The sequence below is a fragment of the Urocitellus parryii genome, chromosome 4 (assembly GCF_045843805.1).
Source record: "Urocitellus parryii isolate mUroPar1 chromosome 4, mUroPar1.hap1, whole genome shotgun sequence".
Taxonomy (NCBI): Eukaryota; Metazoa; Chordata; class Mammalia; order Rodentia; family Sciuridae; genus Urocitellus; species Urocitellus parryii.
This window is the reverse complement of record NC_135534.1, coordinates 121,090,025-121,117,090: the sequence shown is the minus strand read 5'-3', so window position 1 is coordinate 121,117,090 and position 27,066 is coordinate 121,090,025. Positions and strand designations below refer to the sequence as shown.

Genomic DNA, 27,066 nt, shown 5'->3' with positions numbered 1-27,066 from the left:
GCCAGGTGCACTGGTCCACACTTGTAATCCTAGCAACTCAGGAGGCAGGGCAGGAAGATCACAAGTTTAGCCAGCCTTAGCAACTTAGCAAGGCCCTGCGCAACTTAGTGAGACTCTTGTCTCAAAATTTTAAAAAATAATAATAAAACAGGCACTTGGGATGTGGCTAGTGGGTAAGCACCCCTGGGTTCAATTCCTGGTACCCACAGCCCCCTACCCAAAAAAACCCTGGATCCTCACTGAACATGGATCCTCACTGATGACTCTTTGTTCTTTTCTATACCTTTCTTATATTTATTCTCCATTCTGGTACCCCATCCAACACACACCTATCCTCTAACTCAACTGTAGAAAGACATCAGTGAAAATTCAAGCAATTTAATTTTTTCTGCTGTTGTGTACAATTTTAAGGAAAAAATAAATGGTTCAGTAAAGTCAGAGCACTAATAAGGAAGTAAATGGGTTGGAAGTGTAGCTCTGTGATAGCTATATGCATGATGTCCTAGGTGAGATAGGTTGAGGGAGGGAGGAGTGGGGAAAGGAGAAAGTGAGAGAGGGATAAAGGGGAAAAGAAAGTAAGTTTAGTTCTTCTAATATTAGGCAATGATTTTCCCCAAACATCATAGAATGAAGAACTTTTGGGCCCTGTTTCTGAATATTTTAGGAATGAGATCCTATTATGTACTAAGTAGCAAGAAAACTAGAAAAAGGTTAACATCATAAAATAAAGGGAAAGTATAGCTTTAAAAAAACATTTTGTTCTCATTCCAGATAAACAGTAAAGCAGGAATCTCTGTATTCTTTTCAGATAATTCGTCTTAATAGATTACATTTTTTTTTATTTTGTAGATTCATAAAGAGGATACCCATAGACAAATGACACCCAGTTACAATAAAAGTATGAGCACAGTCCAACACCTCAGAGATCTGGGGTCTAGCCTCTCCCTCCTGACACAGCCTTCCTAATCAAATCCATTTTTAAAGGAAAGAAGATAATGGATCTCTAAAAATGGAAACGTAGCTTCTTTGGGGAAACTACCCATCTTTTTTTTCAGTCATTGATGGACCTTTATTTTATTTATTTATTTATTTGTTTATTTATTTATTTATTTATATGCGGTGCTGAGAATCAAACCCAGCTCCTCACACATGCAAGGCAAGCACTCTACCACTGAGCCACAACCCCAGCCCAAACTACCCATCTTATATGGCAACAGTTTTAATATAGAAAAGCAACTGAAAATTAGCTCTATACAGTGAGTATATTTATAAAACATGCACTTCCATTTCTAATGATGATAGATCACTACTGATAATCACCCTGGGTTCAATTCCTTTCAATGACAACTGAAAATTAGCTGTATCAGCATCAGAAATGGAAGTGCATGTTTTAAGTCAAATAATTAAAACTACTACCTATATAACTGATATATTTACTTTATATCATTATTAAATTATAACATATATTACAATATAAGTATATCAATTACATATGCTTATAAATATGTACTAATTATATACTGTCTCTCTCTCTCACACACACACCCACATACACAAACACACATAAACACACTTGCTGATGTTTTCTGAAGTATTTTCTGTGTTAACCAATAAACTCCTTATAAAGCAACAAACTTTCTTTTCAACCAAACAATCCTATATGATGTAAGTACTACAAGCACCCCAATTACAGATGACCAAACTCACAGAGAGATCACACAGTTATAAAGTTGGATAGGTGAAAGCGATGAACACAAGCAGCAACTCTTACTGATCTTATTCATTCTATAAAACAGAATGAGTTTTTCACACAGTATCAGAAGTACTTAATATAGATATCTCCACTATGAGTAAGAAGGGCAGAAGATGAAAATTCTGAGTCCTTGGAGGCTTGAAACCACACACTAGTCTTAAGAGTTTAAAAATGCTCCCTTCTGTATACTAGGCAGGGAACTGGAGTGGCTCCAAGCACCTGATTAAATCACTGACAAAGCACTCCAGTTAAATGCACTCTTAGAGATCACTGTATCCCACAGGTCTGCACCTGGTCATCTCTGAATTCACAACTAGGGGCTCAGAAAAAAATCTGATGAGTGAATTTTTTTTTCTTTTTTTGGTACCAGGGATTGAACTCAGGGACACTCGACCACTGAGCCACATCCCCAGCCCTATTTTGTATTTTATTTAGAGACAGAGTCTCACTGAATTGTTAGTGCATTGCTTTTGCTGAGGCTGGCTTTGAACTCACAATTCTCCTGCCTCAGCCTCCCAGGCTGCTAGGATTACAGGCATGCAACACTGCACCCAGCAGATTTTTAGAAATAAATATTTCCCTGATAAGCAGTATAGAGAAGTAATTGACAGTGCAGTTTGGGGATTGGACTCTGGGGACTTGATATGAGCTCTATTAGTTACTATGCTATTTGGGGTATTAACTGTTTCTCAGTTTTCTTATCTGTAAAGTGCTGAAACCAGTGCCTACCTCATAAAGTAACTAAGATAATGATGAGTTATTGCACATAAAGAACTTAGACAAACTCCTGGCATACCACATACACTTAAAAAAAAACCTGAAATGATGACAAAGTAAGGGAAATAATATGATCAGATTTCTTTTCATGATGAAAAGGTAATCCTGGTGGTGTATGGAAAGTCCTACCCAAAGAATACTGTACCACTGAAAAGGCACTAAGGTTGCTTATTTTCCACTGCACTTAATATACCAATTTCAGAGCAACTGTATTAATGATAGGAGTGTCTTAGCTAAACTCCCAACAGAAATTTAAAAGGGCCCAATGTTCTCACCATTAGGACACAGAATCCTTACCCAAGTCACCGCCTTTGAATAAAGATTCTGGTCATATCTTCAGCAAATCAAAGAGTCGTTATACTTAAGTGGGAATTACCCTTAAAAATACTCAGTGGTTTTCAGAATATACTACTTACTACAGAACTGGGATGAAAATCCACATTTTTAATGTGTACTTAAATGACAGCACCATTCTATATACAATATCATGTTAATTTGTCATTACCACTAAGCAAAATACGGAGTTCCTAATTCAAATATCAATGTTGTAGTTTTAGCAAGGATAATAACAGAGAAGAAATATTTGCAGTGTTTACACTATTACCCCTTAATAGTTGTTTATAACAGGGGCAATATCTTCCTGAATTACAAGTAGCACCAAGCACAGCAACATGCTTCCTGGCTGACTGCTTAACACTAAGCACAGTTTATTCTAAAGAGACATAAAACACCACTGCGATTTTGGAAAACTAATTTTATGTTTGGTTCATTCATCGTTTTACTCAAGAAATATTTCTTTTAAAATTAAGTGTTTAGTAAGGAAGTAGTAAAATATAGTAATTAATATGTGAAATTCTAGAATACCTGGAATTGAATTCTAAATCCACTGCTCACCAGGTGTTTGTAACTTGAATCTTAATCTGTTTTCTCATCTATAAAACAAATAATTATAAATGTTTTCCTCTTAAGACTGTAAGAATTAAATAAGATAGCACACACAAAGTACAGTATTTCACACACACAAGCATTCAGGACATGTCAGCAATCGTTATTTTATTAGAGAACTGCTCTACACATGCTGGGGTTTTGATAGTGTACAAACCCAAGACTGCCTTCAAGAAGCACACTTTCAACTGGGAAAGGAAACTCAGTCACAAAAGTAAGAGTGGAAACTCTAATGTGGTTTAAAAGAAAATCACTCCTAGGTGAGGCAGCAGGCCAGACCCAAAAAAATAAAAGAAAAGAAAAGAAAATCAGAGTCTAATTGTGGATTTTTAAAGTCTGATATCACCCATTCAATTTTGAACTTCCCCAAGGATTTTCCTCACCATCTGGACCATCAATTCAAGTATTTTTGAAAAGCCTTCATAATTTTCTTACATCACACCTCCTCCTCAGCAAGAAATGCTCTGTGGGTGGAAAGCAGCAAAAAACACTTTATGTTATGCACAAAGCAATCACTCCTCAGAAGATACAGGGCCCTACAGAACAGAAGAGTCACAGCAACTTATCTGGATCAGAAAAACGTCATTATTCCACCAAAAATCCAGAGATAGAAACTAAGAAAAAAAAATTTTTTTAAATGAGGAAAGAGGGACTAACCTCAAAAGTATTTTTCTAACCAGAAATGCAAGTTTGGAACAATCTAATAGTTTCAGTGGAACCCTTTAGAAATGATAAGGCTATATTCCTATCTCCACATTCATTGAGCTAACATCTCCATACCATGAAGATCTTTCATCAAAGAAGATGGCCAACTTCAAAGCAGAGGTAAGGTTTTTTGCTTGTTTGTTTGTGGATTGAACCCAGGGCCCTGTGCATGTAAGGCAAGCATTCTACCAACTGAGCTATATCCCTAGCCCCCAAAAGTAAGTTTTTAAAATAGTACACTTTGACTTGGGTAAAATTATTGGAAAATCTCCACTGGCAAAGCCTCAAAAGATGAAGTTAGAAAAAATAAGAAAAAGGCAGAAATCTGGAAATAAACATATCCAGACCAAGTACAGTAGTATTTGGCTTACAGGTACAATATAGTTAATTATAAATGGCAAACACTGTATTCTTCTCCAATACCACCACCAGAGAAGAGCAGCACATATGTGTGTACCCTCAAATCTTCTTCCAAGCAGTGAAATATAGGAGAGAAAATTTTAAAAATGGAAACAGACTTCAACAAAATTGTTGATACAATTCAAATCTGTTCCTGGGCCTGCTTTACCCAGGCAAGAGCCTACCTAGTGTCTTCCCCAATATTTCATCTTTTATTTACCTCATCTCACTCTTCCCCCAAGTCCAGGTATATATAATTGGAGACTTTCTGGAGACTCTGACTCAAACTAAAGTTCTCAAAAGGTGGAGTATCAGTGCAAATGTTGATGGAAAAGACATTTTGGGGGAAGGAAAGTCTTCACAAATATCAGCAGGGGAAGAGATCAGTCTTACAAGCTAGCTCTGAAATCACACTTTAAAAAAGCTTAATATACCATACAACTAAAGCCCTGAAAGACAGAAGATAAAATACTGCTATTTGCTAATTCACAGTTCAGTGCACTCTGACAATGTTCTAAGTATGGTACATTTCAGTCAAACATCACTTCAGCTATTCTTAAGTAAGGGGTAAGGACAAGAGATAGGCAAGAGAGTTCACCCAAATATGAAGAGAATGCTTATCTGTATTCTTGCCCTGGTACTTACATCTCAGGGTCTACAGTTTTCTAACTTGAGTTAAGCAGGAGAAGCAAAATCCTGCACAGATAGAAAAAGCTTTACTGTCTTTCCCAAAGCGTTAAAGCTAATTTTGCAAATCTCAAATATTTTGTACAATCTTTCTAATGTATTTCATCTGGTTTTGGTTATTGTGCTTCTTCCAAGAACTGACTTTTCTTTCACTAAGAGATCCTTTCAAAACAAAAAATTTCAGTTAATTTGAAAAATGTTCTTAGTTTTCCTCTCTGAGATTAAGCTTTTGTGTCTACTCCTTCCCTGAAGAGCAGCCAATTTGTAAACTAAGATTTCTACATATAGGTGACAGCATGGTGTAGCTGCAACAAAAGGAATGGTTAACTCTTCTTCCCCTGGAGGGCAGAGTCATACTTCAGCAGTTGCCTTATGTGTGTAGCAGACACTCCATAAATATTGACTAGGCTCAGGGAATGGATCTGATACAGATTTTTAGGGGAACCAAGTGAAAAGGAACATGTTTTCTGTAGGCTACTTAAACTTTATAGGTTTTTCACAGGCTTAACATGATTAGAAAAAGCTAACACAGTCTTCACAATTTTAAAAGCACTAAATAGTCAACAACTCAAGGGTAGAGTCGTTTACCATGGCAAGAATTCAGTATCAATCTTACAGTGCAAAGAACAGGACATATATGTGAAATAAGAAAATTAAGAATAGATTTTAAATTCTAAAAAGCTGAAGATCACTCCTTAAATCTACTTTTCTTGATTTATAGAATTTATAAAATAGCATCATGCCATATAAAAAGAAAGAAAATAATTAGCCTGAGAAAAAGTCAAAACTATAACAAATGTTAAAGAAAAAGTATTTTAAATTGTTTTTTAATTCTTTGCAATTTGGATTTCCAATGCCCTATGCCTCCTTTCTCTATTAGAAGAGGGGAAAATGTGCTGACCATATAACAAGAAGTAAGCCTACTCCTCAAGGCCAGAATAGCTAAGCACCAATAAGATGTAACAGATGTCCCCATAAGACATTAAGCTGGGCACAGTGGCACATGTTCATAATCCCAGCTACTCAGGAGACTGAAGCAAGAGGATAGCAAGTTCAAGGCCTGCCTGGGCAACTTAGTGAGACCCTAATTTAAACTATAAAACAAACAGGGCTGAGGACATAGCTCAGTAGTAGAGTACCCCTAGGTTCAATCCTCAATCCTCAATACGAGAGAGAGAGAGAGAGAGAGAGAGAGAGAGAGAGAGAGAGAGATATTAACTTATATCCTTATATTCTAAAGAGATTTATCCTTACATTCTAAAAAGGTTCATAAAATGATTCCAGAGTAGTCAGTAATTCTGCCAAGTCTAAAATGAAGGTGTCATTGCGCCCTATACCTGAGTGCATGATACAGAAAACAAAGTGACCGGCAGAAACGCAATCCAAGAAGCAGAGAAATCTTTAAATGTAGAAAATGAATCACAGATGTTAAAGCCTATTTCCACAATTTGCCAACTTTTATAGTACTTAAGAGATTCCCTCTTATAAATTGTTTCTAGCTGGGCAGGTGCCGTGGCACACAACTGTAATCCCAGCAGCTCTGGCGGCTGAGGCAGGAGGATTAGGAGTTCAAACCTGGCCTCAGCAAAAGCTCAAGCCCCTAAGCAACTCAGTGAGACTCTGTCTCTAAATAAAATAAAAAATAGGGCTGGGGTTGTGGCTCAATGGTTAAGTTCCCCTGAGTTCAATCCCTGGTACAAGGAAGGAAGGAGGGAGGGAGGGAAAGAGGGAAAGAAGGAAGGAAGGAAGGAAGGAAGGAAGGAAGGAAGGAAGGAAGGAAGGAAATTGTTTCTAAGTTTGAACTACTGAAAAGGAGGATGGTATATAGAAATTAAGACATTAACAAGTGTCATTCCTCTCTTAGTGTTCCCTCTCACCCCAAGCTGCTCAGTTGGTCATGAGGCATGGAGTGGAAAGGGATAGGAAAATCTTTTCTATACTATAAACTACAAAGGGACCGCATGGGGGTAGTGACTATGTTCCATCCCTTTTCTGCAACCCCCAAGACACACCAATATGTTTTCTTGAAGTAATCCCCAAACTGTTCAGCAAAGTGCAAAGCATAATGCAGGCACCCAGCAAATATTTAATGGTAATAATAAATTTCATTAAGTACTCTAAATTTGATGAATTATGAGAAACCACAAATTAACACATCCTTTGTCAACTGGTACACTATAGGTTAAGAGTAATTCTGGCCAAAGTCTACCAAAGGAAAGAAGAATCCAAATGTATTCATCAGTGATCAACTGCATATCCCAATACACAGAAGTCAGTTTGAAGCACAGAACAGCTGGAAACATCAAAACAAAACCATTCTTTGCTGAAGGAAGAAAGAACTGGGGTAGGTAAAATGCAGAACTAGCTTTTGGATAACAGGAACAAGACTTCAAGAGAAATACTGGGGAATGTTATTGGATAAATTATATTGTTATATTGTGTGCATGTACAAATATATAACATCAAATCCCACCATTATATATAACTATAATGCACCAATAAATGAAAAAAAAAAAAAAAAGACTGCCTGTTCCTGAGTGAAAAAGCAAGTGATTAGAGTCCCAAGTAAATATCTGTCCCAACAACTAGACCCTGGATTTGAGAAGAACCTTAAAATAAATGGCCCAACGTAACTTAATGCTGTTATATACTTACTGAGTATATCATATTCAGTATGATGAGCATAAAGGCCCTTTCTTAATGTTTGTCTCAGTATACAAAGCTCTATCTTATACGCTGTGGGTTATCCACAGACCCAGCCTTGCTGGATGAAAATAAACAGATCAGGAAAATGACCATAGAATCCTCGCTCATTCTTCTCTGTACTAAATTTAGAACACACTCTATTAGTATCTGGTCCTTCTAAGGTCCAGACAATGTTAATAATTATATTTAAGTACAGCAAAGAAAAAATGATTCACTTGCTAGATTAATTCCTTTAAAAGTAGTTAAATTTTAGAAAGAAAACATAAAATTGTCAATATTTGGTCTGTTGAACAAATGTGAGAGGCAAAAAGTTCAACAGGAAAAGGAAACAAACCAACTTTATTTCTTCACTTGCTAAAATTAGGTTTGATAACAGAATAAGCCAGAACTAAGTGAAAAAATACCCGTTTAGAATATCTTCTAAATATTTCTTTGCATACACAAATACAAATATGAAAAACATTATCCCCCATTGGCACAAGATGACTACCTTGAATGTTTTGTTCTCATATAAAAAACAAAATCAGACAAATTAAATGGAAATAAAATGTTCTAAATAAAAACAGTACTTAAGTACTAAGTTATGACTATTTCATTTACTTGCAACATGACCATATTGAATAGGAGCCAGTTTTTCACCCAGTCAGAAGAAACTCTAGATCAAACACCTTTAAACATCATGATCTAAGATTAAGACTTAAGTTTCCAAATGCTATAACCTTGACCTGCAACCAGTCAGTTTACACATTATACAACTACCAAACCCAGTGTGTCTCAAATGTTGATATGCATGCAAATCACTGGGCATTTTGTGTATTTAATGAAAATTCTGATTCACTGCATTTGTAGTTGAGCCTGAGATCATGCATTTTTATAAGTTGCTCATCTGTAAGTCATGAACCACATTTTCAAAGGACTAATTAGAGTTAGATTTGGCAATATTTCTACCAGGAGGTGCTGCATCAAGCTGCTATGGTATCTGCTGGGAAACATTTGGCAGCATGGTGCCCCTTTTTTGTCTTCCCCCACCTCAATGATGAAGTCAATCGTGTTCTTAGGACCTGGGGCCACTGTTAAGATCAGCTCATTCAACCATCTATCATCTTAGGCATTTAGTTGTGAAAAGGTCCCACCTAGATGATAATGATTTTGCTTGTAGAGAGGTGGGATGGTAGCAGCCTGAAACTCCCCTCAGGTCCTGTTTCTATAGCAAGAAAAACAAACATTTGACTGCTTGCATGCGTGCAAGGTAAGTGATGCACAGACAATACACACACAGTTTCCAGTCAGGTATTAAGAGAGTTCTGATACAGAAGTTTCAATATTACTGGTTACCTGATACTGGAACACAGACTAAAAAAAAAAAAAAAAAAAAAAAAATGGGGGTGGGTGGTGAGCCTGCAGAAGAGAGGGTTCCCAAATCTACTTACTAATTTGAAAGCAGTGGATAAGCACCATCCTCAGCAGCCACCTTCTAGCCCTGATACCTAACAAAGTAAACCTGAATGTGGGCTATCCTGGTTAAAAACAGCAGTGACTCCAAAAAACACTTAATAAAGTGTTAGCTCCTTGAAAAAAGATTCACTGTTAGACTTAATAGACATTCACTACCAAGCACATTCAGTTGTCCCTCAGTATCTTAGGGAAATTGGTTCTAAGACGTCTGCAGATGCTCAAGAACCTTGTATAAAATGGCATAGCATTGACATATAACCTAAGACAACTCAAGTAAACTTTAAATCATCGCTAGATTATTTATAACATCCTAACACAATGTAAATGTTATGTTAATAGTTACATTATAACATAAAAAGATCTATACATGTTCAGAACACATTTTTTCCAACTCTTTTTATTCTGCAATTGGTAAATTCCAAGGTGCAGAAGCATATCCACTCTCAAAAGCAGAGGGCCAACTGAATTTTAACAAATATTTATATATGAAGAAAGCAAACTGTTGCCTATGTTTCTTCATTTATTCATACATTCCCTTGTTTGTTCAAGAAATACTGAACACCTACACTTACTGTCCTGGAGGCTAAGAAATACAGTAAACAATTCCTATCCCCATACAGCCTGCATAAAAAATGTATTCGAGGGCTAGGTTATAGTTCAGTGGTAAAGCACTTGTCTAGCATGCTCAAAATTCTTGGTCCTATTCCTAGCACTGAATTTTAAAAAATATCCTAGCAATACATACATAAACGAAACATATTTTATTCTACATCATTAATTATCATTGAAAAAGTACTATAAAAGTGTATAACAGAAGGTATGAATCAAGGAAAGCATACATCAGGAAGGACATTTAAGATTGAACTGGATGGATAAATACGGTCCAGGTATGCAAAAAGGTGGGTAATGAACACATCCTATACAATGGGCAGCAAGTGTGATATCTCTGAGCATGGATGCAAAATAAAAACAAGCCAAGAAAGCTGAAATACAGAGAGCAAGCAGGGCAACTTGAAGAAGGGAATTTTAAAAAGCAGAATACAAAATTTTAGAGTATCAATTATATTAATCTCAAATGGATAGAAAAATGACTAAATACATAAAAATGTTTAAGTTCATGCAATAATGCCCTAAGACAGTATGATTATGAGTGATTATTTTTCTTTATGTATACTTTTTAAACTTAACCAAATTTATACTATTAGTTTTCTTAATTAAAAAAAACCCATGTCTCCAAACATAATATCATGGTGGCTCCCTTCTTTAACCTCATGAAACTTTTCCATCATTATACAATTTACATGATTTACTTTTGACCCCACACTGAGTCTCCTATAAATTCTATGTGACAGCTCTATTTTGTCCTTCCATACCACTACTTAGATGTAACTTAGATAGTCACTTTTAGCTTCCCTTTAGTACTAGCCAATCCACAATGTCTAGCTATTAGTTCCATCACATTTCTAGTGGAAAATATCACAAAGAATATTGATGCCCAATTTAAAGAATGAAACCTGCAAGAATCTAAGCTAGCCAATACTTTAGCTCAAGATAATTTATGATGTACTTAATGAAAGGAGAAATAGAAAAATAAGCAAACATAACCATGGCAGATAATCACCTTAATGCCTAATGTCCTTTATTCTATAGTTTTTATCAGTTTGCAAACCTCAGAATCTGTCACATCCAGATTTCATACTGTGCATGCCAATATGTTCAAAATCACATTATATAACAACCCAATTATATCTAAATCCAAAGATTTCAACAGATTAAAAAAAAAAGCAACTTCAAACAAAAGCATCTGAGGTTTCCAACACTGTAATAGTTTGGCATTTTCAAAGATAGATGGCTTTGTTACACATATGTCAAAGAAAAAAATTCTGCTAACCAGACTATACTGAAATCTAGAGACATCCTCAGCAAAGAGCTTTGAAAGCACTCCAAAATCCAGATGTTCAGAAGATATATTCTGGCGCTAAAGCAAAGTGTGTCCTAAATGGTTTTAAGCTTTCCTGACTGATAATCATTTCTTTTCTGACAGCTAATTTTACTCAATTGAGCCATCAGATACGGAATTAAATAATAAAATAAAATTTAATAAGTGCTACATACTATATGTGAAGATTTTCCATTATTAAAAACAAACTAGGTGCAGTGGCACACGCTTATAATCCCAGTGGGGTTTGGGAAACTGAAAAGCAGGAAGATCGCGAGTTCAAAGTTAGCCTCAGCAAAAGCAAGGTGCTAAACTACTCAGTGAGACTTTGTCTCTAAATAAAATACAAAACAGGACTGGGGATGTGGCTCAGAGGTCCAGTGGCCCTTAGTTCAATTCCCTGGTACCAAGATCGCGCCCCCCCCCCAAAAAAAAAAAACTTGATGTTTTAAAGTAAGAATGGAAGACAGAAGAAATTCAATACAAACCTAAGGCTGTTTGTATATAAATAAAATCACACTGATTTCATTTGATGAAGAAGCATTAGATTCCTGAAATACATTCTTCCGTTCTTTTCAATAGCATGAAATTCACTAGTTGTCAATATCCCACACATCATATCCAATTAAACTTACTGGTGTGGCTGATCCATTCCAACTCTTTTTTTTTTTTTTTTAGTATTTTATTAGTTGTTGTTGGCCCTTTATTTATTTTTATGTGGTGCTGAGAATTGAACCCAGTGCCTCACACATGCTAGGCAAGTGCTCTACCACTGAGCTACAACCCAGCCCCCATTCCAACTCTTAATAAGCATTGTTCAAGCATTTTGTAAGCATTTAAGATGCTTAAAGCATGATAAGAGCTTTAGAAGTGGAAGTGGATACTACATTATTGTTAAATTCAGAGCATTCAAACTTTTTGTTTTGGTGTTAAAGATATGCCACTACTTTTGGTATGGAATTAAAATGAATTAATTCAAGGTAGAATCTGGGGAATTGAGGAGGGAGTGTATTAATAAAATTGGATTCTTGTTTAGCATGTGCAAGGCCCTGCATCACCTAAATAAATAAATAAATAAATAGATTAAATTGGACTCTAGGCCCCAGCTGTTTCTTATTGAATAATGTCTTATAGCAGTACTTCTCAACTGGGATACTGACAACCACAGAGCATCAGGAAAGTTTGGAATCATTTTTGGTTGTCACAACTGGAACATTCATACTGATATAAAGAGGCCAGGATGCTGCTAAACAACCTACAACACACAGATGTTCCTTCATAAGGATTATCTAACCCAAAATGTTCACAGCACCAAGGTTGAGAAATTCTGTAGCTTTAAGAAACTAGTACCTTTTAGCTCTAGAAATTCTGTAACCTATATGTCTATATTAGTTAAGAGGAATAAATGCTGTTTTATGGGTATAGAACTTAACACAAAAGAATTAAATGACTGGCTAGGATCATAATGTAAATTAGTGGCAAAAGCTGGGTCTCCTCTGACCCTCAGCCTAGTTATCGAGTAGCTATATTTGGTCTATAAGAGTTCCTTCTTGCAGAGAAGACCAACTAAAACAATCTTTACAGGAAATTTTTTTAAGAGTCTTATCTAGCTATGTCTATAATAAGGCAGACTCCAAGATTTTGCTGTCCAATTGATACTTCTAGCTATTAAACAATAATTAATATCACTGTAAAGATTTCAACTAACACTTTGAAATGAATATTAAAGTAATCCATGAGAGAGAGCTGGGAAGCCAGGATTTAATGCCCATAATGCTTGAGTTTAATGCCCGTGCCTATGGTTAAAGTGTTTTCCTTTCCTTTCATGCTCTCTTACTTTTCCTTTATATATATATATATTTTTTTTTTTTTAAAGAAAAAAAATGTCCTTCATCCTAACAGTACATGGCACAATAATCTCACGATGTGAAATTTCTGTCCTTTCATTTCACCAACAATGTATGGAGAAAGACAAATCTGAAACTCTCAGGTAAAAACAGCCCAGGGCCTATCTGTTCACATAGCATTTTCTTGTCCTGAACTCATCCTTTCTTAGTAGTTATTTATTTAATAAGCCGTTTAGAACACAAACTCAGTGATTTATACTGGCAGTTCCCTTACTTAAAAATATGCTGGAATTTCCACTAAAACCTTTTATTATTCGATGCTTGCTAGTTCAGGCATGACATTTTCCCCTAGGCATAAGAGGTCTAATCTTCTCTACAAATAATCACTGAACCAGTTTTCAAATCCAAGAATGTCAAAGAGAAATTTTCTTCTTTACTCACGAAACTTAAAACTAGATTTTTGTTTTCACAGAAAAACTTGGGACAATCTGTGTTTAAGATAAAATTTTTCCAACATAAGAAAACTGGATTTTTAAAACTTGCTATCTCATCAAAATAAGCCATAAAGGAAGCTTTTACAAGAGAAGGTCCTCTAAGTTAGGACTGTAATAATTTTGGAGAACTAGAGAACTAATGAAACTTCAGAACTCAGGGGAATGAAAGCAAAGCAGAGATGATAACATTAAAATCATTTTTAGTAATTCTTTGGTATTCTATAATTTTTCCTACATATTTTATGATCTTTGATTACCTCAACATATAGCAATAATTTTGTGATACTATCTAGAGCAATAACAGAATAATTAAGACTTTCTTTTAGCAATGTAAATAAAAATTTTAATAAATATGAAATATTAAAATAATAATTTGATATTTATTAATAGTTTGCAAGGATTGTTTCTACTTCCAAATCATTATTGATAATATTATGAGAAAATCAAATATTCATTAACTAGAAATCATTCAGTTTTAAGGGCAGTTGTTAACCTTAGAAAAACTTCAATCTAAAGTTTCACATTGTAGGGGCTGGGGATGTGGCTCAAGCGGTAGCGCACTCGCCTGGCATGCGTGCGGCCCAGGTTCGATCCTCAGCACCACATACCAACAAAGATGTTGTGTCCGCCGAGAACTAAAAAATAAATATTGAAAAATTCTGTCTCTCTCTCTCTCCTCTCTCACTCTTTCAAAAAAAAATAAATAAAGTTTCACATTGTAAAAATCAGCATTTCAGGTTTCCTTGCAGAGTGGCTAATCTTAAACACTCTTTCCCTCCCTGCAGAGGTTTATTACCCAGTTTTCAACCACATTCTCCCTGCAATGGTTATTACAGACTATAACTTTGGCACTGCAGAGTGGCCTTCATGGTAGGCCCTACAGCTTCATGGCACAATCCTAGGTGAGTCAAATAACATGACAGAACACTCCTGGAAGCCATTCCGACACTGAGTTGCCTATAATTCTAATTACCCAAAATGAATAGCTCCCAACTCACCTCCCCTTAGCTGGGAAAAAATGCCTATGGCCATTTCAACACTATTCAACCTAAGAAGTACAAGAGAAAGGAAGACAGAATGGAAGAAAAAAAGTTTTAATTGATAGTAGCCAAAACAACTTCTGCATATTTGAGGACACACTGACAAGGTGAAATCCAGGGCCTTGAAATAGCTCCTGAAGCTTGTGTGATGGGCTTCACTTTAAATTTGCCTCTGAATAATTAAGAATCAAATTAACTGTAGGATAGTAGTAATAGATGTAGCTGTAGCAGCAGCAGCAACAATTAGTAATAGCAAATTTCTACCATCTACTGATGAAAAACAAAACACTGAAAGCTTACTACTATACTAGGCACTCTGCTAAGCCCTTCACACGAATTAATTTTAATTTTACTATATTGATGGCTGTTATTTTTGTTTCTACTTTATTAAGAATTGGCTTTCATGAGTCATATATTAGAGCCAAGATTCAAACCTCCTAGATAAATGGGAATTCAGAAGAGGAAGAAATTGCCCATGAAGTAGGATATTGAGGAAAGAATGGGAGATGAACAGGAAGAAAAACCAATGTCCAGCATTTGTAGTGAATGAGCTACAGTCACTGAAGGGAAATGTCAGAGAACAAGTGTATTCAGAAGACAGTGACAGTGACAGACAATGTTGCAGAGGCAAAGACCATGTTATTAATCTTGGGATCCTCTCAGAAGAAAAATGAATCATTAAAGTCATACCTTGTAAAAGACAGGAGAACAGCAACATTTTTCTAGAATCCTCCTCCATCTCCCCAGCTCCTCTTTGGGAAGGGTAGACATAGGCAGGAAAAGAAAGTTTCCCCCTCTGTCATCCAAAAAGCCAAATTCAATAGTTTTTCCTTTGAAGATAAAGTGACACCCACTCAAAAACAGGCTTTACAACCAACCAGGTCATATAACTATTCCATTATGGATGGGAGAAAGAAATCATAAGGCTTAAAACTAGAGTCTCTAAACTCCACTTAATTTTCTTCCTGTGAGGTTTCATTAAAGGAGCTTTTTAAAAATGTGAGCTAAAAGGTGCTGCACACATATTAGAGAAGCAACCAAGGTTTTAACAGATTTTATTTACTTTACACTTAGGAAATGTACTTGACAAGAAAAGCATAGAAGGTAAAACCTATGAGTTCAAGAAAGAACAAAACAGGGGCTGGGGATGTGGCTCAAGCGGTAGCGCACTCGCCTGGCATGCGTGCGGCCCAGGTTCGATCCTCAGCACCACATACAAACAAAGCTGTGGTGTCTGCCGAAAACTAAAAAATAAATATTAAAATTAAAAAAAAAAAAAGAGAAAGAACAAAACACAAAACATACTCCTCAAAAAAGTTACCTGACTCTGAACTCACTCTGAGAGTTTTGTTGTAATTTGCAAACAGCATGTGGGATATTAGCCACAGAGTAACAGTAGGAGGAAATATTTGCTTTGGCTTCATTGAGGTCCAGAATCCCTTATCCAATGTTATGAAATGTCTGCTCAGTCCTAGCGCCTAAGTTAGAGAGAAAGAAGGAGGGTTAAAAAAAAAAAAAAAGCGTGAGATCTGTTATAAAAGGACTCCACAGTCAGATAGAAGAGGAATTCCAGCAATTATTTCACATCAGCATTTTGCTGTTTCTCATATGACTTAACTCTATTCCCTTCCTGGAGCTATACCAACATGATGAAACACCATAAAAGTCACAGAATTAAAACATTTCTACAATTACATGCATAACTTGTTTTTCAATATAAGTCAAAGTCTCAACTCTGACCGATCTTTGTAGAGTAACTTAAGATAGAAACATACATAGAGAGTATGAACAGATATTTGAAACTGACAGTCAGCAATCATAAAATAGTCTAGCAAAAAAAGTCAGGCTCCAACAGAATTAACTGAAAGAAGAAATAACAAAATAACAAAGTGATACATTTGTTTACCACTTCTGAATCCTACATGTGGTGGTTAGATCCATTTCAGAAGATGCCCTAAGACTGTATCCCCCAAGATCTCCTAGAGCAGCTTCTCAGAGGTACACAAATGTTCTTCTTTTAGGGAGTTATAAAATCCCAAAACGTATATGAAAACTTTTCACCTATATGCATAAAAGTGCTTTTGAAGGACAGGAATCATAGATTTCACCTTTTCCTATTAACTATTCAAAACATAAAAGCTGATGTTCCCTCAAAGTCTAAAACTGTGCCTGGTAAATAAAATAAAATTTAAAAAGCACTTAAATAGTTGTTCCTACTGAGCAACTGCTCTAGACTCACAGCTAAGGTTCCAAGCTCATTCTCTTATCAGTAGAATTAAAAGCAAGGCCAAATATGGTCAGATTGAAAACTTCAGATCTGATGCTAAGAAATCAGATCTAATTAAGAATGCCAACAAAACCAACTAGCTATTCCTTTCTTCTTCATGGCAAACAAACACAGGAACTCTTGAAACACTGGATCTAGTAAGTAAGGTTGCACAGATAATAATAAAAAAACAACAAATTTTAAAACCTTAAAGCTCTGAAGGATAACTCTGCCCACCTCTCAAGAGTACAGAGGGGATTCAAACTAGATTTACCTGGCTTATCTAAAGCACCTCTAAACTTTCAGAAGAGAAAGAGTTTCTGTTAAATAGTTTTTCAAAACCCTCAAATACAATTATAATGACCAAATATGGACTAATTCAATTAACTGGTTACAAATTCTCTGATATACCTATAAAATCACTTCTTTGGAAGCTAAAGTGGGCTATCTAACAACAGGAAAGAAATGTGGATATTTTGGTGGTAGTGTGAGAGAGGCAGGGTTTAAATTACTTTCAAATGGTTTGATTAAAACCAATTATTTCCCCAAGGTCCAAAATATGAATCACGTGCAAAACTGGGAAATGCCTAACACCCACAGTGCTGTGCTCCTTCCTTCACCTAGGAAAGTATCTAAAGGCTATAAACAATGGAACCTTCCACAGATACAGTTTTTTCCCCCACAAGACTATACCTTTCAGTGAGCCAGAATTTCATCATGTAAAAAGCAGAACTTCAGATTCCAGCTGGAAAACTCAGGGTTACCTTTGTACTCTGCCTCTAAATGTCTTCACTAGAGCCTCTACAACAGAGTAACTCTGTTTCAGGTGAATATCTAGTGTGGATAGATGTAATTCTCCAAATTTTAAACTATGACTTCTTTTTCCTTCTGGTACTAGGGATTGAATCCAGGAGTGCTTTACCACTGAGCTATATCTGCAACCCTTTTTATTTATTTATTTTTTTATTTTGAGACAAAGTCTAAGTTGCCCAGGTTTACCTTAAACTTGCGATCCTCCTGCCTCAGTCTCACAAGTCACTAGAATTATAGGTATGCCATATCATATCCAGCATAAACCATGGCTTTCATGCATCTCTGGGCTCACAGGAAATGGGGGACTCCTAAAAGGGCAAACCAAATATCTGTGAGCTGAACCAGAAAGTAATAAGATGGAAGGGGAAATTTTGAGGGAAAATTTTGCTAATTTTAACACATCAGTGTTAAAACTGTACCTGTAGACCAGCAGGAAAGTAGAGAAGCAGAGGCTGATATTTTCAAACTATGACAGTGACAGAGAAGGGGCAACAATCATTCCAGAGAGTGGCAACCTTGGCACTCAACTGAACATATGGTCTTAAAAACAAAACAAAACAAAAATGCATGCTTTCTTGGGTTAAGACTAGTTTTCAAAGATGAACATCAACCAAATATCATCTTATAAGCAGAGAGTCATAAGAAACAACAAATAGGTTCAGATGCCTAAGACTTCAGATATTTGAAATATGAAATATCAGATATGAAATACAAAAGAGCTAAGCATAAAATGTTTCAATTTTTTAAGGAATAAAAAATTAAACAAGCAAAAAGAGGACAAAAAGAACCAAGTAAAATTTCAGGAATGAACAGCAATCAGTGAGAAAAACTCTATGCATGACTAAACAATAGATAGAGTTGGAAGCAGAAGTAGTTAATCACAAACAAATATGAAAACAGAACATAAAACAGTAGAGAGTCAAGAACATACAATTATGACAGAAAGATTAACAGTCTTAAAGCCAGAGTGACTGATATGTTTAATCAGAGTCCCAGAAGAGAAGAATCAAGAAAATAGAAGCCAAGCAATATGTGAATAGAAAATACGTGTGAAATAACAGGAAAGAAATTCACAGATACAGAGTACAATATATTACTATAAGTAGAATAACTTAAAAGAAATTCCCCCAAGACACGTTGCAGTAACATTTCAGAAAGTCAAAGTATCTTTAAAGTAGCTAGAGAAAAAACAGCAAGATCAAATAAGAGTGAAGATAAGACTGACTGCAGACTTCACAACAGTTATAATGGAAACCAGAAGGCATATATAGTCCAAGTTTTATGACAGAATAACTGTCAATCTAAAATTATAATCTAGCAAACACATACTTCAAGAATAAGATTAAAATAGTCATATTTTCAGATACAGTAGTCTTCCTTATCTGCAGTTTTGTTTTCCACAGTTTTCATTACCCAAGCTCAACTGAAATATTAATATTTCAGACATAGGGGCTAGGAGGTAGCTCAGTGGTAGAATACTTGCCAAAGCATATGCGAGGCTGAGTTTGAGCGAAAGAAAGAAAGGGGGAGTGAAGGGAAAGGCAGGTAGGCAGAAAGGCAGGCAGGTAAAAAAGTAACAAAAAACAAAATAAGGAAATGAAATACTAAATGGAAAACTGCAGAAATAAAGCATTCATGAGTTTGAAATTGCATGTCATTCTGAATAGCATGATATCTCATGCCTTTCAGCCAAGTCCTGTCTAGGACATGAATCATCCCTTTGTCCGGCATAACCATATACAAGTTAATGCCCATTAGTCACTTAGTAGACATCATGGTTACCAGATCATGGCTCAATATCACATTGTTTATGTTCAAGCAATCCTATTTTATTTAATAGCAGCCCCACAATGCAAGAGTAGTGATGATGGCAATTCAGAAACACTACAAAGAAGCCAGAAAGCTTTACCATTATGGGAAAAGGTAGAAATTTTAGACTTAATAAGAAAAAAAAATCATTTTATATTGCTAAGATTTATGGTAAGAATGAATCTTCTGGGCTGGGGTTGTGGCTCAAGTGGTAGAGTGCTTGCCTAGCACGAGTGAGGCACTGGGTTTAATCCTCAGCACCACATAAAAATAAAATGAAGATATTGTGTCCACCTAAAACTAAAAAATAAATATTAAAAAAAGAATGAATCTTCTATAGACAATATTGTGAAGAAGGAAAAGAAAATGTATGTGAGTTTTCTTGTTGTACCTCAAACTGCAAGTTTCAAACAAGTGTATAAGTGCTTAGTTAAAATGAAAAAAAAATAAATTTATCTATGTATATACAGGAAAAAACAGTTATTATTGTTTAGATATGAGGTAGCCCCAAAATCTTATGTGTAAAACAATGTAAGAAAGTGTAGAAATTCAATGATTGGGTTATGAGAGTCTCAACATCATATCATATTCAGTGCATTCATTTCCTCATAGGGATTAACTAGGTAATAATTTAAGTAGGTAGGGTATGCTGGAGGAGGCAGGACCCTCCCCTTTCCTCTGCCTCGATGTTCTGCCTCACCTTGGGCCCAGCGCAATGGAGCCAGCTGCCTGTGGACTGAAACTGAGAGCGCTAAATAAGCTTTTCCTCCACTAAAATTCTTCTTGTCTTTTGATAGCAACAGTGAAACAGCTGACAAACAATTGTATATACAGGGTTTAGTAATATCTGTAGTTTCAGGCATCCACTTAGGGTCTTGGAACATATTCCCCACAGGCAATATATTTTAAAAAAACTAGTTCAACATCAAGATGTTTACACTAAATTATGTTAGGTGGAACTATCTGACAGCTTCCTCACTGCCCTTTCTTTTCTAATATTCTTGATTACATTTTGATTATTTAACTTTCCTGCTTTAAACTGACAAATGAATTTATATACTGTACACACACAGCCCAAATTTCTTAGGCTATTATTTAAAGTGCTTTGTAATCTAGTTTCTTGCTAATGTGCTCTGTGGTAGACAACAATTAATTAGCTTGCCCAAGCCTCAGATTCCATATCTGCAAAATGAGACCTAAAAAACTGCTGAGACCAAAAAGACAGTTTGGGTGCTATGGGCTAAATGTCTGTGTCCCTCTGAAATTCCTGTTGAAACCCTAACCCCTAGTGTAATATTACAAGAAGGTGAAGCTTTTCAAAGGTAATTAGGTTTAGATGAGGTCATGAGGGTAGAGACACCATTATGGAATTGGTGATGACCCTTATAAGAAAAGGTATCAGAGCATCTTTCACTCCACAGCAGTCCATGACTTCCTGCAAGCCAGGAAGGGGAACCTCACAGGAACTGCATATGCTAGCACCTTATTCATGGACATCCCAGTTTATGGTATTCTGTTATAGTAGTCTGGACTTACTAAGATACCAGATAAAGCAATCATCACAATGCCTGGCACATGATTAATAAATGACAGTTGCTATTATTTATCATGATAATATCTCACTATTCCCAAATAACAATATGTGTATTCCCAAATATAGACTTGGGAATACTATTAGTTTATATTATTTATATTAGCTCATATATTTCCTCTACTTTTCTGGTTCTCAACACTTTCATTTCCACAAATATGTGCTTATGTAAATAAAAGTTATCCCAAATAAGTCCAAGTGATTCTTAAAAATTCTTCTCTGCCACAGCAACCCAGAGTTAAGTATTCTCATTTTTAAATACATAAAATATTTATCCAAAGGCTGCTTGCTTGGTTAACTATCTAAACTGTCCATTACTTCCAGCTGAAGGCAGCATTATTTTAAACCTCTGTTTTGTGCACTGAAGCCTTTACTGCCTCAAAAATGGAGACTACCAAATAAATATGAGCTGGCTAATTAAAAGTTTCAGAATTCTTGCTGAGCATGGTGGCCCACACCTGTAATTCCAGCTACTTGCAGGCCGAGGCAAGAGGATCACTAGTTTAAGGTCAGCTGTGGCAACTTAGTGAGATTCCTGTCTTAAAATGAAAAATAAAAAGATCTAGGGATGTGGCTCAATGTTAAGTGCCCCTAGGTTCAGTTCTCACTACTAAAAAAATAAATCAATAAAAATTTTTTAAAATGTAAATTTCATAACTCTGATAGAGATGCTTTAGAGGAAAACATGGGCCAAAAAAAAGGTAAAGGAAAGCAGCTGTCAGGATTTTCATTCTGTAAACCTCCAGACAGCTGCACTTCATTCTAAAGACATTAAATATTTTCATGGGAGAAAGATAGCCAACAAAAAAGTCCATGTTGGGCAGGAAGAGCGATGGGGCCCATTAGGTGATGATTCATTTCAAGAAACACCTTTCTGAGTCACTTTCAGTGGAAATTAATTTGACCTTGTATTCTTATTACCTGAGAGGAAGAGAACAGAGATCCTCCTCCAGGAGTTGCCTGTGTGACACACAGTTAAGTGTTCAATAAATACTGAACTCTGAAGAAGTAGAACAAAGTAATTACTCAGATTATTTTGTTTGTTCAAACAGAAGAGGGGAGATAGGGACTCTCAGCAGCTCTCTTTTGGTTTTCCAATTAACCATTTGTTGGTGATGTCACAGCTGGCTCTGTAATCCAAAAGCCAACATCAAACAAGCTCTTCAATGAGTCAGAAACAATACATGATCAAACAACTGAACTTCAAATCAGCCCTTCCTTCATCCAATGTGGCTGACATTAAGAAGCTAGAAAAAGGCACAATCTATAAGCTATCACATTAAACTAAACAAATTAAGTGTTTCCATTACTAGTGCCAAGTTTAAAATTCCACTATTTTATCTACTAGAATTCAAAACACAATGTAATCTTCTCAATATAAAATAAACACTCTCACATTAAAGAAAACTGGAAAAGCTGACAAAAGGATAAAAGAATCATACAGGAAAACAAAACAGTAGAAAATGACCTACCACTTAGAAAGAGAACTTACCTACATTTTAGTACACTTTCTTCCAGGTGTTTTCCCTAGTACTTTATGTAATTACAAACATATACTAGTAGTACCTACAGCTTGTATCAACTTCTAAGCATTTCTCCATGTTTTTCTTCTTAACCTTGTAACTGCACAGGGAAGATGGCAGAAAACAGATTATGAAATTAAATAAGTCCAAGATATAATTATTAATTCCATAACTATTATAGTAAAAACTGAAACTTTCCCAAAGTTCCTAAGGCCACTGGAATGAAAATGATATACATTTAAAAATGCCTAGACACATAGAAAATGTTTAAAAACTATTAACAGACTTTCAAGTGGCACATTTACTAGGGTCTCCTCTGGAAAGATAAAAAAGAAATTCAGCCTCTGTTCCCAAGAAAGTTTTAATATCCTTTAGAAGATACAATGCACTCACACCAAACAAAACAACTAAAGCTCAGTGTAACTCAATATGCAGTCATTCTGGTTCTTTAGGGTCTGGGGGCTTTATTCATTTTGCACCCTTAGCATGGAAAACAGGGCCTACTATATCACAGCTACTAAGAAAAAAAAAAAGTCTTCTGTACTGAAAAACAGACTAAGATATATGCTTAGTTAGAGCTAGGAAGCTGAGGTTGTCAAACATAGCAGACATCAAGAATATAGTACAATCTGATCTTAGCAATAATTTGTGGGAACCACAAGAGTCTTGAGATACTTTGTAAATGAAAGAAGACATAGTAAAAAAATGTTTATATGGTCCTAATTGTATTAAAAAGTTTAATTTTTCTACACAAGTAGCAGTGCAATCACTATACATACTAACTATGCATGGGAAATGCAATATATAACACATTATAGATACTATTTAAAAACAAAGAAAACATAACCAGTTACCAACACACAAACACACACACACACAAAAAAAAAAAAAAAAAAAAAAAAAACATAAACACAGCATTCCTGGAACATCAGAAACAAGGACTAACTTTCAGAAAGTTAGTGTGCCATGGCAAATGCAAAGAGGCAGTAAATTAAGGCTCTCCTACACTACAGTACGGTAGTGGATACAGTCCTTGCTAAACTGAGTGTAAAAGAATATGCTTGCTCAAACTTTCTTTTCATGATCTGTTTATACTCCAGAAAAAGATATATGCATATATACTAGAATTTAGAGAGTACAAAAACTTAAAATTTGCATTGAACTCTAACAGCATCACTTTCATACAGTATCACCTGATTCTAAAACCATCTTAATAGAGAACTTCACAACTAGGATATCCTTCAGCAGACACTATACATCCTAACTTCATTCACACATGTTTTATCCCACTAGTGCTTCAAAAAAATTCAAAGAATTTATGAAGAAGGAATTTACTAATATCATATCCCTAACAGCTGCTAGTTGAATGCACTAAATCCATAGCTCCTTCTGTTACATTCTGCCACCTCAGAAAGTAAGCTTGATAAAAGTCTACTTTTTTTTTTTCAAAAGAACTGATTTAAATCTATGCTATGGTGCTGACTTAGGAGCAAGTTTCACACAGTTTAGGGTTGGGTGGCTGATAAATCTTTCTAGATATAAAAGTGTAATTATTTGTAATTAAGTATTTCTAGCAGCTACCCATTCATTCTCTCTAGTCTGCAGTACTCAAGAACAAATGTCCATCCACAAGTCATTTGGGAATGAGCAGCTGATTTAAAACTGCTCATTCCCAGGACAGGTGTTCTTTTGTTTTTCTTGAAACACACAAGTCTAACAATGATTTGTTGAATTGCAACTGTCATCAATTGAACACAGGAATATTTTATTTACAAATGATAGTCTTGAACACTTGATTAGTTGGTTAAACTGATCCGAATAAAAATTCCACTAATTCATATTAAATTAACAAAAGCCAATAAAGTTTAACTATTAATGTTTGCTATAAAATCAGGGACATTTTTAAAAAGAAAACACTGAATAGTAATAGCAGTTAAAAAAATCTTTAAAAAATTAAAAAGACATCATTGTCAAGATCTTGTGAAAGTTTAATAGAGTACACTTAGGTTAGTATAAACCTAAGAATGGAAAAACCAATCAGAAAAAAAAAAGTTACATCCCTTCAAAGTGGCTTCAAAGTGGATTAATACATCCTACCACCTTGATTCAATGTCATTAGTCCTGGTCTTGAAAATCTGATTCTTCCTGCTATGATCTTCAGGTAAATTCCAACACTCTATAGCAAGAAAATCACAAAATTAGCCCCTCAGAGAGGGCAAAATCAAAGATTAGAGTTATATGAAGTACTTAGCACCTTATTATTATTAATAATAAACCATAAAATTGAAACTCATTCCTGCAGGAAACTACCAAATGTTTCTGCAATAAAAAATGCAAACTCATGTGAACAAATCTTTTCAACAATAGAGAGTTGTTACAGTCTGTGAATAGGACAGTGTCAGTGTAACCAACACAGTGGGAGCTGGACATTCCTGACACCCTTGTCCCCTGGCTAGCCTTTGGTCACTTTTATCTCCAATTGCATTTGGTTCTGGAAGTAACTTTGCTGAGACTGATCCTTCTTATTTTTGTGCCAGACCCCCAGTTTTTACTACCACCAACCTGAGCATCCTACTAGAATAAGCATCAAACAAAAAAATCTTTGTTTTCCTAAATCTGTTCACACACACCCCACCCCCATTCCCAAGAGCCCCTTCGTGGTTTAATTGGTATTTTCTGGAAGACATCAAGGGATGACAGTTTTGGTTACTTTGGAAAGCTTACTTGTCAAGAAGAGTTGGTGAAGCGCTTTTGAGTAAATGTGAGTTTTACACTACTTACTCTGAAGGCAGCCTTAGAAATAGACTCCATTAAAATCTGAAAGTAGTTTAATAAAATCCACCTCACACAGGTGTTCTAAAGGTCTAAACGAAATAATGACTTTGAAATGCCGTGAGAGTGTGTGGGTGTATTAATACATACTAACTGGAAGCTATTAGAGCACTTCTGTTCAACTAATCAGGGAAATACGGATCTCATGAGAATTCCAAAAAGTAGCAAAGAATATGAACAAATTTCTCAGGTTTATCAGCGTGCCCTGGTCAAAATGGCCCAGATGCTATTTGGGGTAAGGGTCTCCCCCACCAGGCTTAATACAAAGAGGTGCTGGACTGATAACCGTGCAGTTTTATCTCTGGAAAAGGAAAGCTGGGTTTGTCCAATTCGATTCCTTTGTTGACCGGCGAAAAAGCAGATCAGCAGAGCTCTAGCTGGAACCAAGAAACCGGACAGGCCTCGGAGTACTGCCTCACTGGTACTTTGCAACGCCACTCGCTGTCCACTTAGGGACACCGCACTACTCCGCAGCTTCCCGGTGACTTTCCGAGTCCACACCACAGTTGCTGTGGTCCACGCAGAAGGCGGTGCCCACTCTGCGGGACTAAAGCCCACGGTCCCGGAGAGCTCTCCACCAGAGCTGAGGCCCTTCAACAGGGATCAGACCCTCGCCGGGATGCGCCCACGGTTCCGAGTTACTCCGCCTGCCCGAAATAAGCCCACTGCCCGGGCCCTGCTGCGCGGGCTCCCCACAGACCCCGGCTCGAAACCCCACCCGCTACCAGGGATCCGCGCTGCTACTTCGGCCCGGGACTCCCAGAGTCGCCAGAGCTGGGACCGCTATTCCTTCAGTACCAGAACCATCCGCTTCGGCCCGCTCTGCTTCCATCGCCCGGAGGGAGACCCTACCCTCCCAACGGCAGAAACACGCCAACTCACCCCTGAAAAGCAGCAGCAGAAAGAAGTCGGGCAGCCGGGCACCGAGCCGAAGTCGCGGGAGCAGCCTCAGCGCCATGTCGAGGGGAGCTGAGGGGCCCGGCGGGCGCGCGGCGCAGCTCGCGGACCCCGCGCGCATGCGTCCAGTGGGTCTGGAGCCTGCAACCCGCCCCCAGTTACCATAGCGACCACCGGCCACGACGAGGCAGCACCATGGTGACTGAGGAAGCTGAAGTCTGGTTGCTATGGAGGCAGCGATGCTCTAAACCTGGCCCTTGATATCTCTTGAAATGAACTTGGTGGGAGGAGGGTAAAGAAACGCTCAAAAGTGGGGCTGTGTACATTTCTATAACTAGAATAAGTCTGTCACTACAGGTCTGAGAAGAAACACTCCATTAAAATGTGGGGAATTCATCTTTTTTCTTATTTTACAAATAAGGATGCAGCTTAGTTATCTTGGAAGCATTATTGTCTTCACATCTTTAGGGGCCCTGATTCCAAATGTGATGAAAACAAAAATCTGCCTAAAATATTAGTAAGACATACACTATGATGTACATAAAAGCAATATTCTGCTAAAACAATTCATTTCTGTAGTAGATCAAA

At 36.5% G+C, this 27,066-nt stretch overlaps 1 protein-coding gene across 1 annotated transcript in view; it reads right to left on the bottom strand.

Moving 5' to 3' along the window:
* Window positions 1-26,573, bottom strand: part of Jam3 (junctional adhesion molecule 3) — a 70,475-nt gene extending 43,902 nt beyond the window's left edge. The window contains exon 1 of the mRNA XM_026394681.2: window positions 26,464-26,573. Coding sequence (XP_026250466.1) covers window positions 26,464-26,539 — 76 coding nt within the window. The 5' untranslated portion in view covers window positions 26,540-26,573. The remainder of the gene's footprint in view (window positions 1-26,463) is intronic.
* Between the last annotated feature and the right edge of the window lie 493 nt (window positions 26,574-27,066).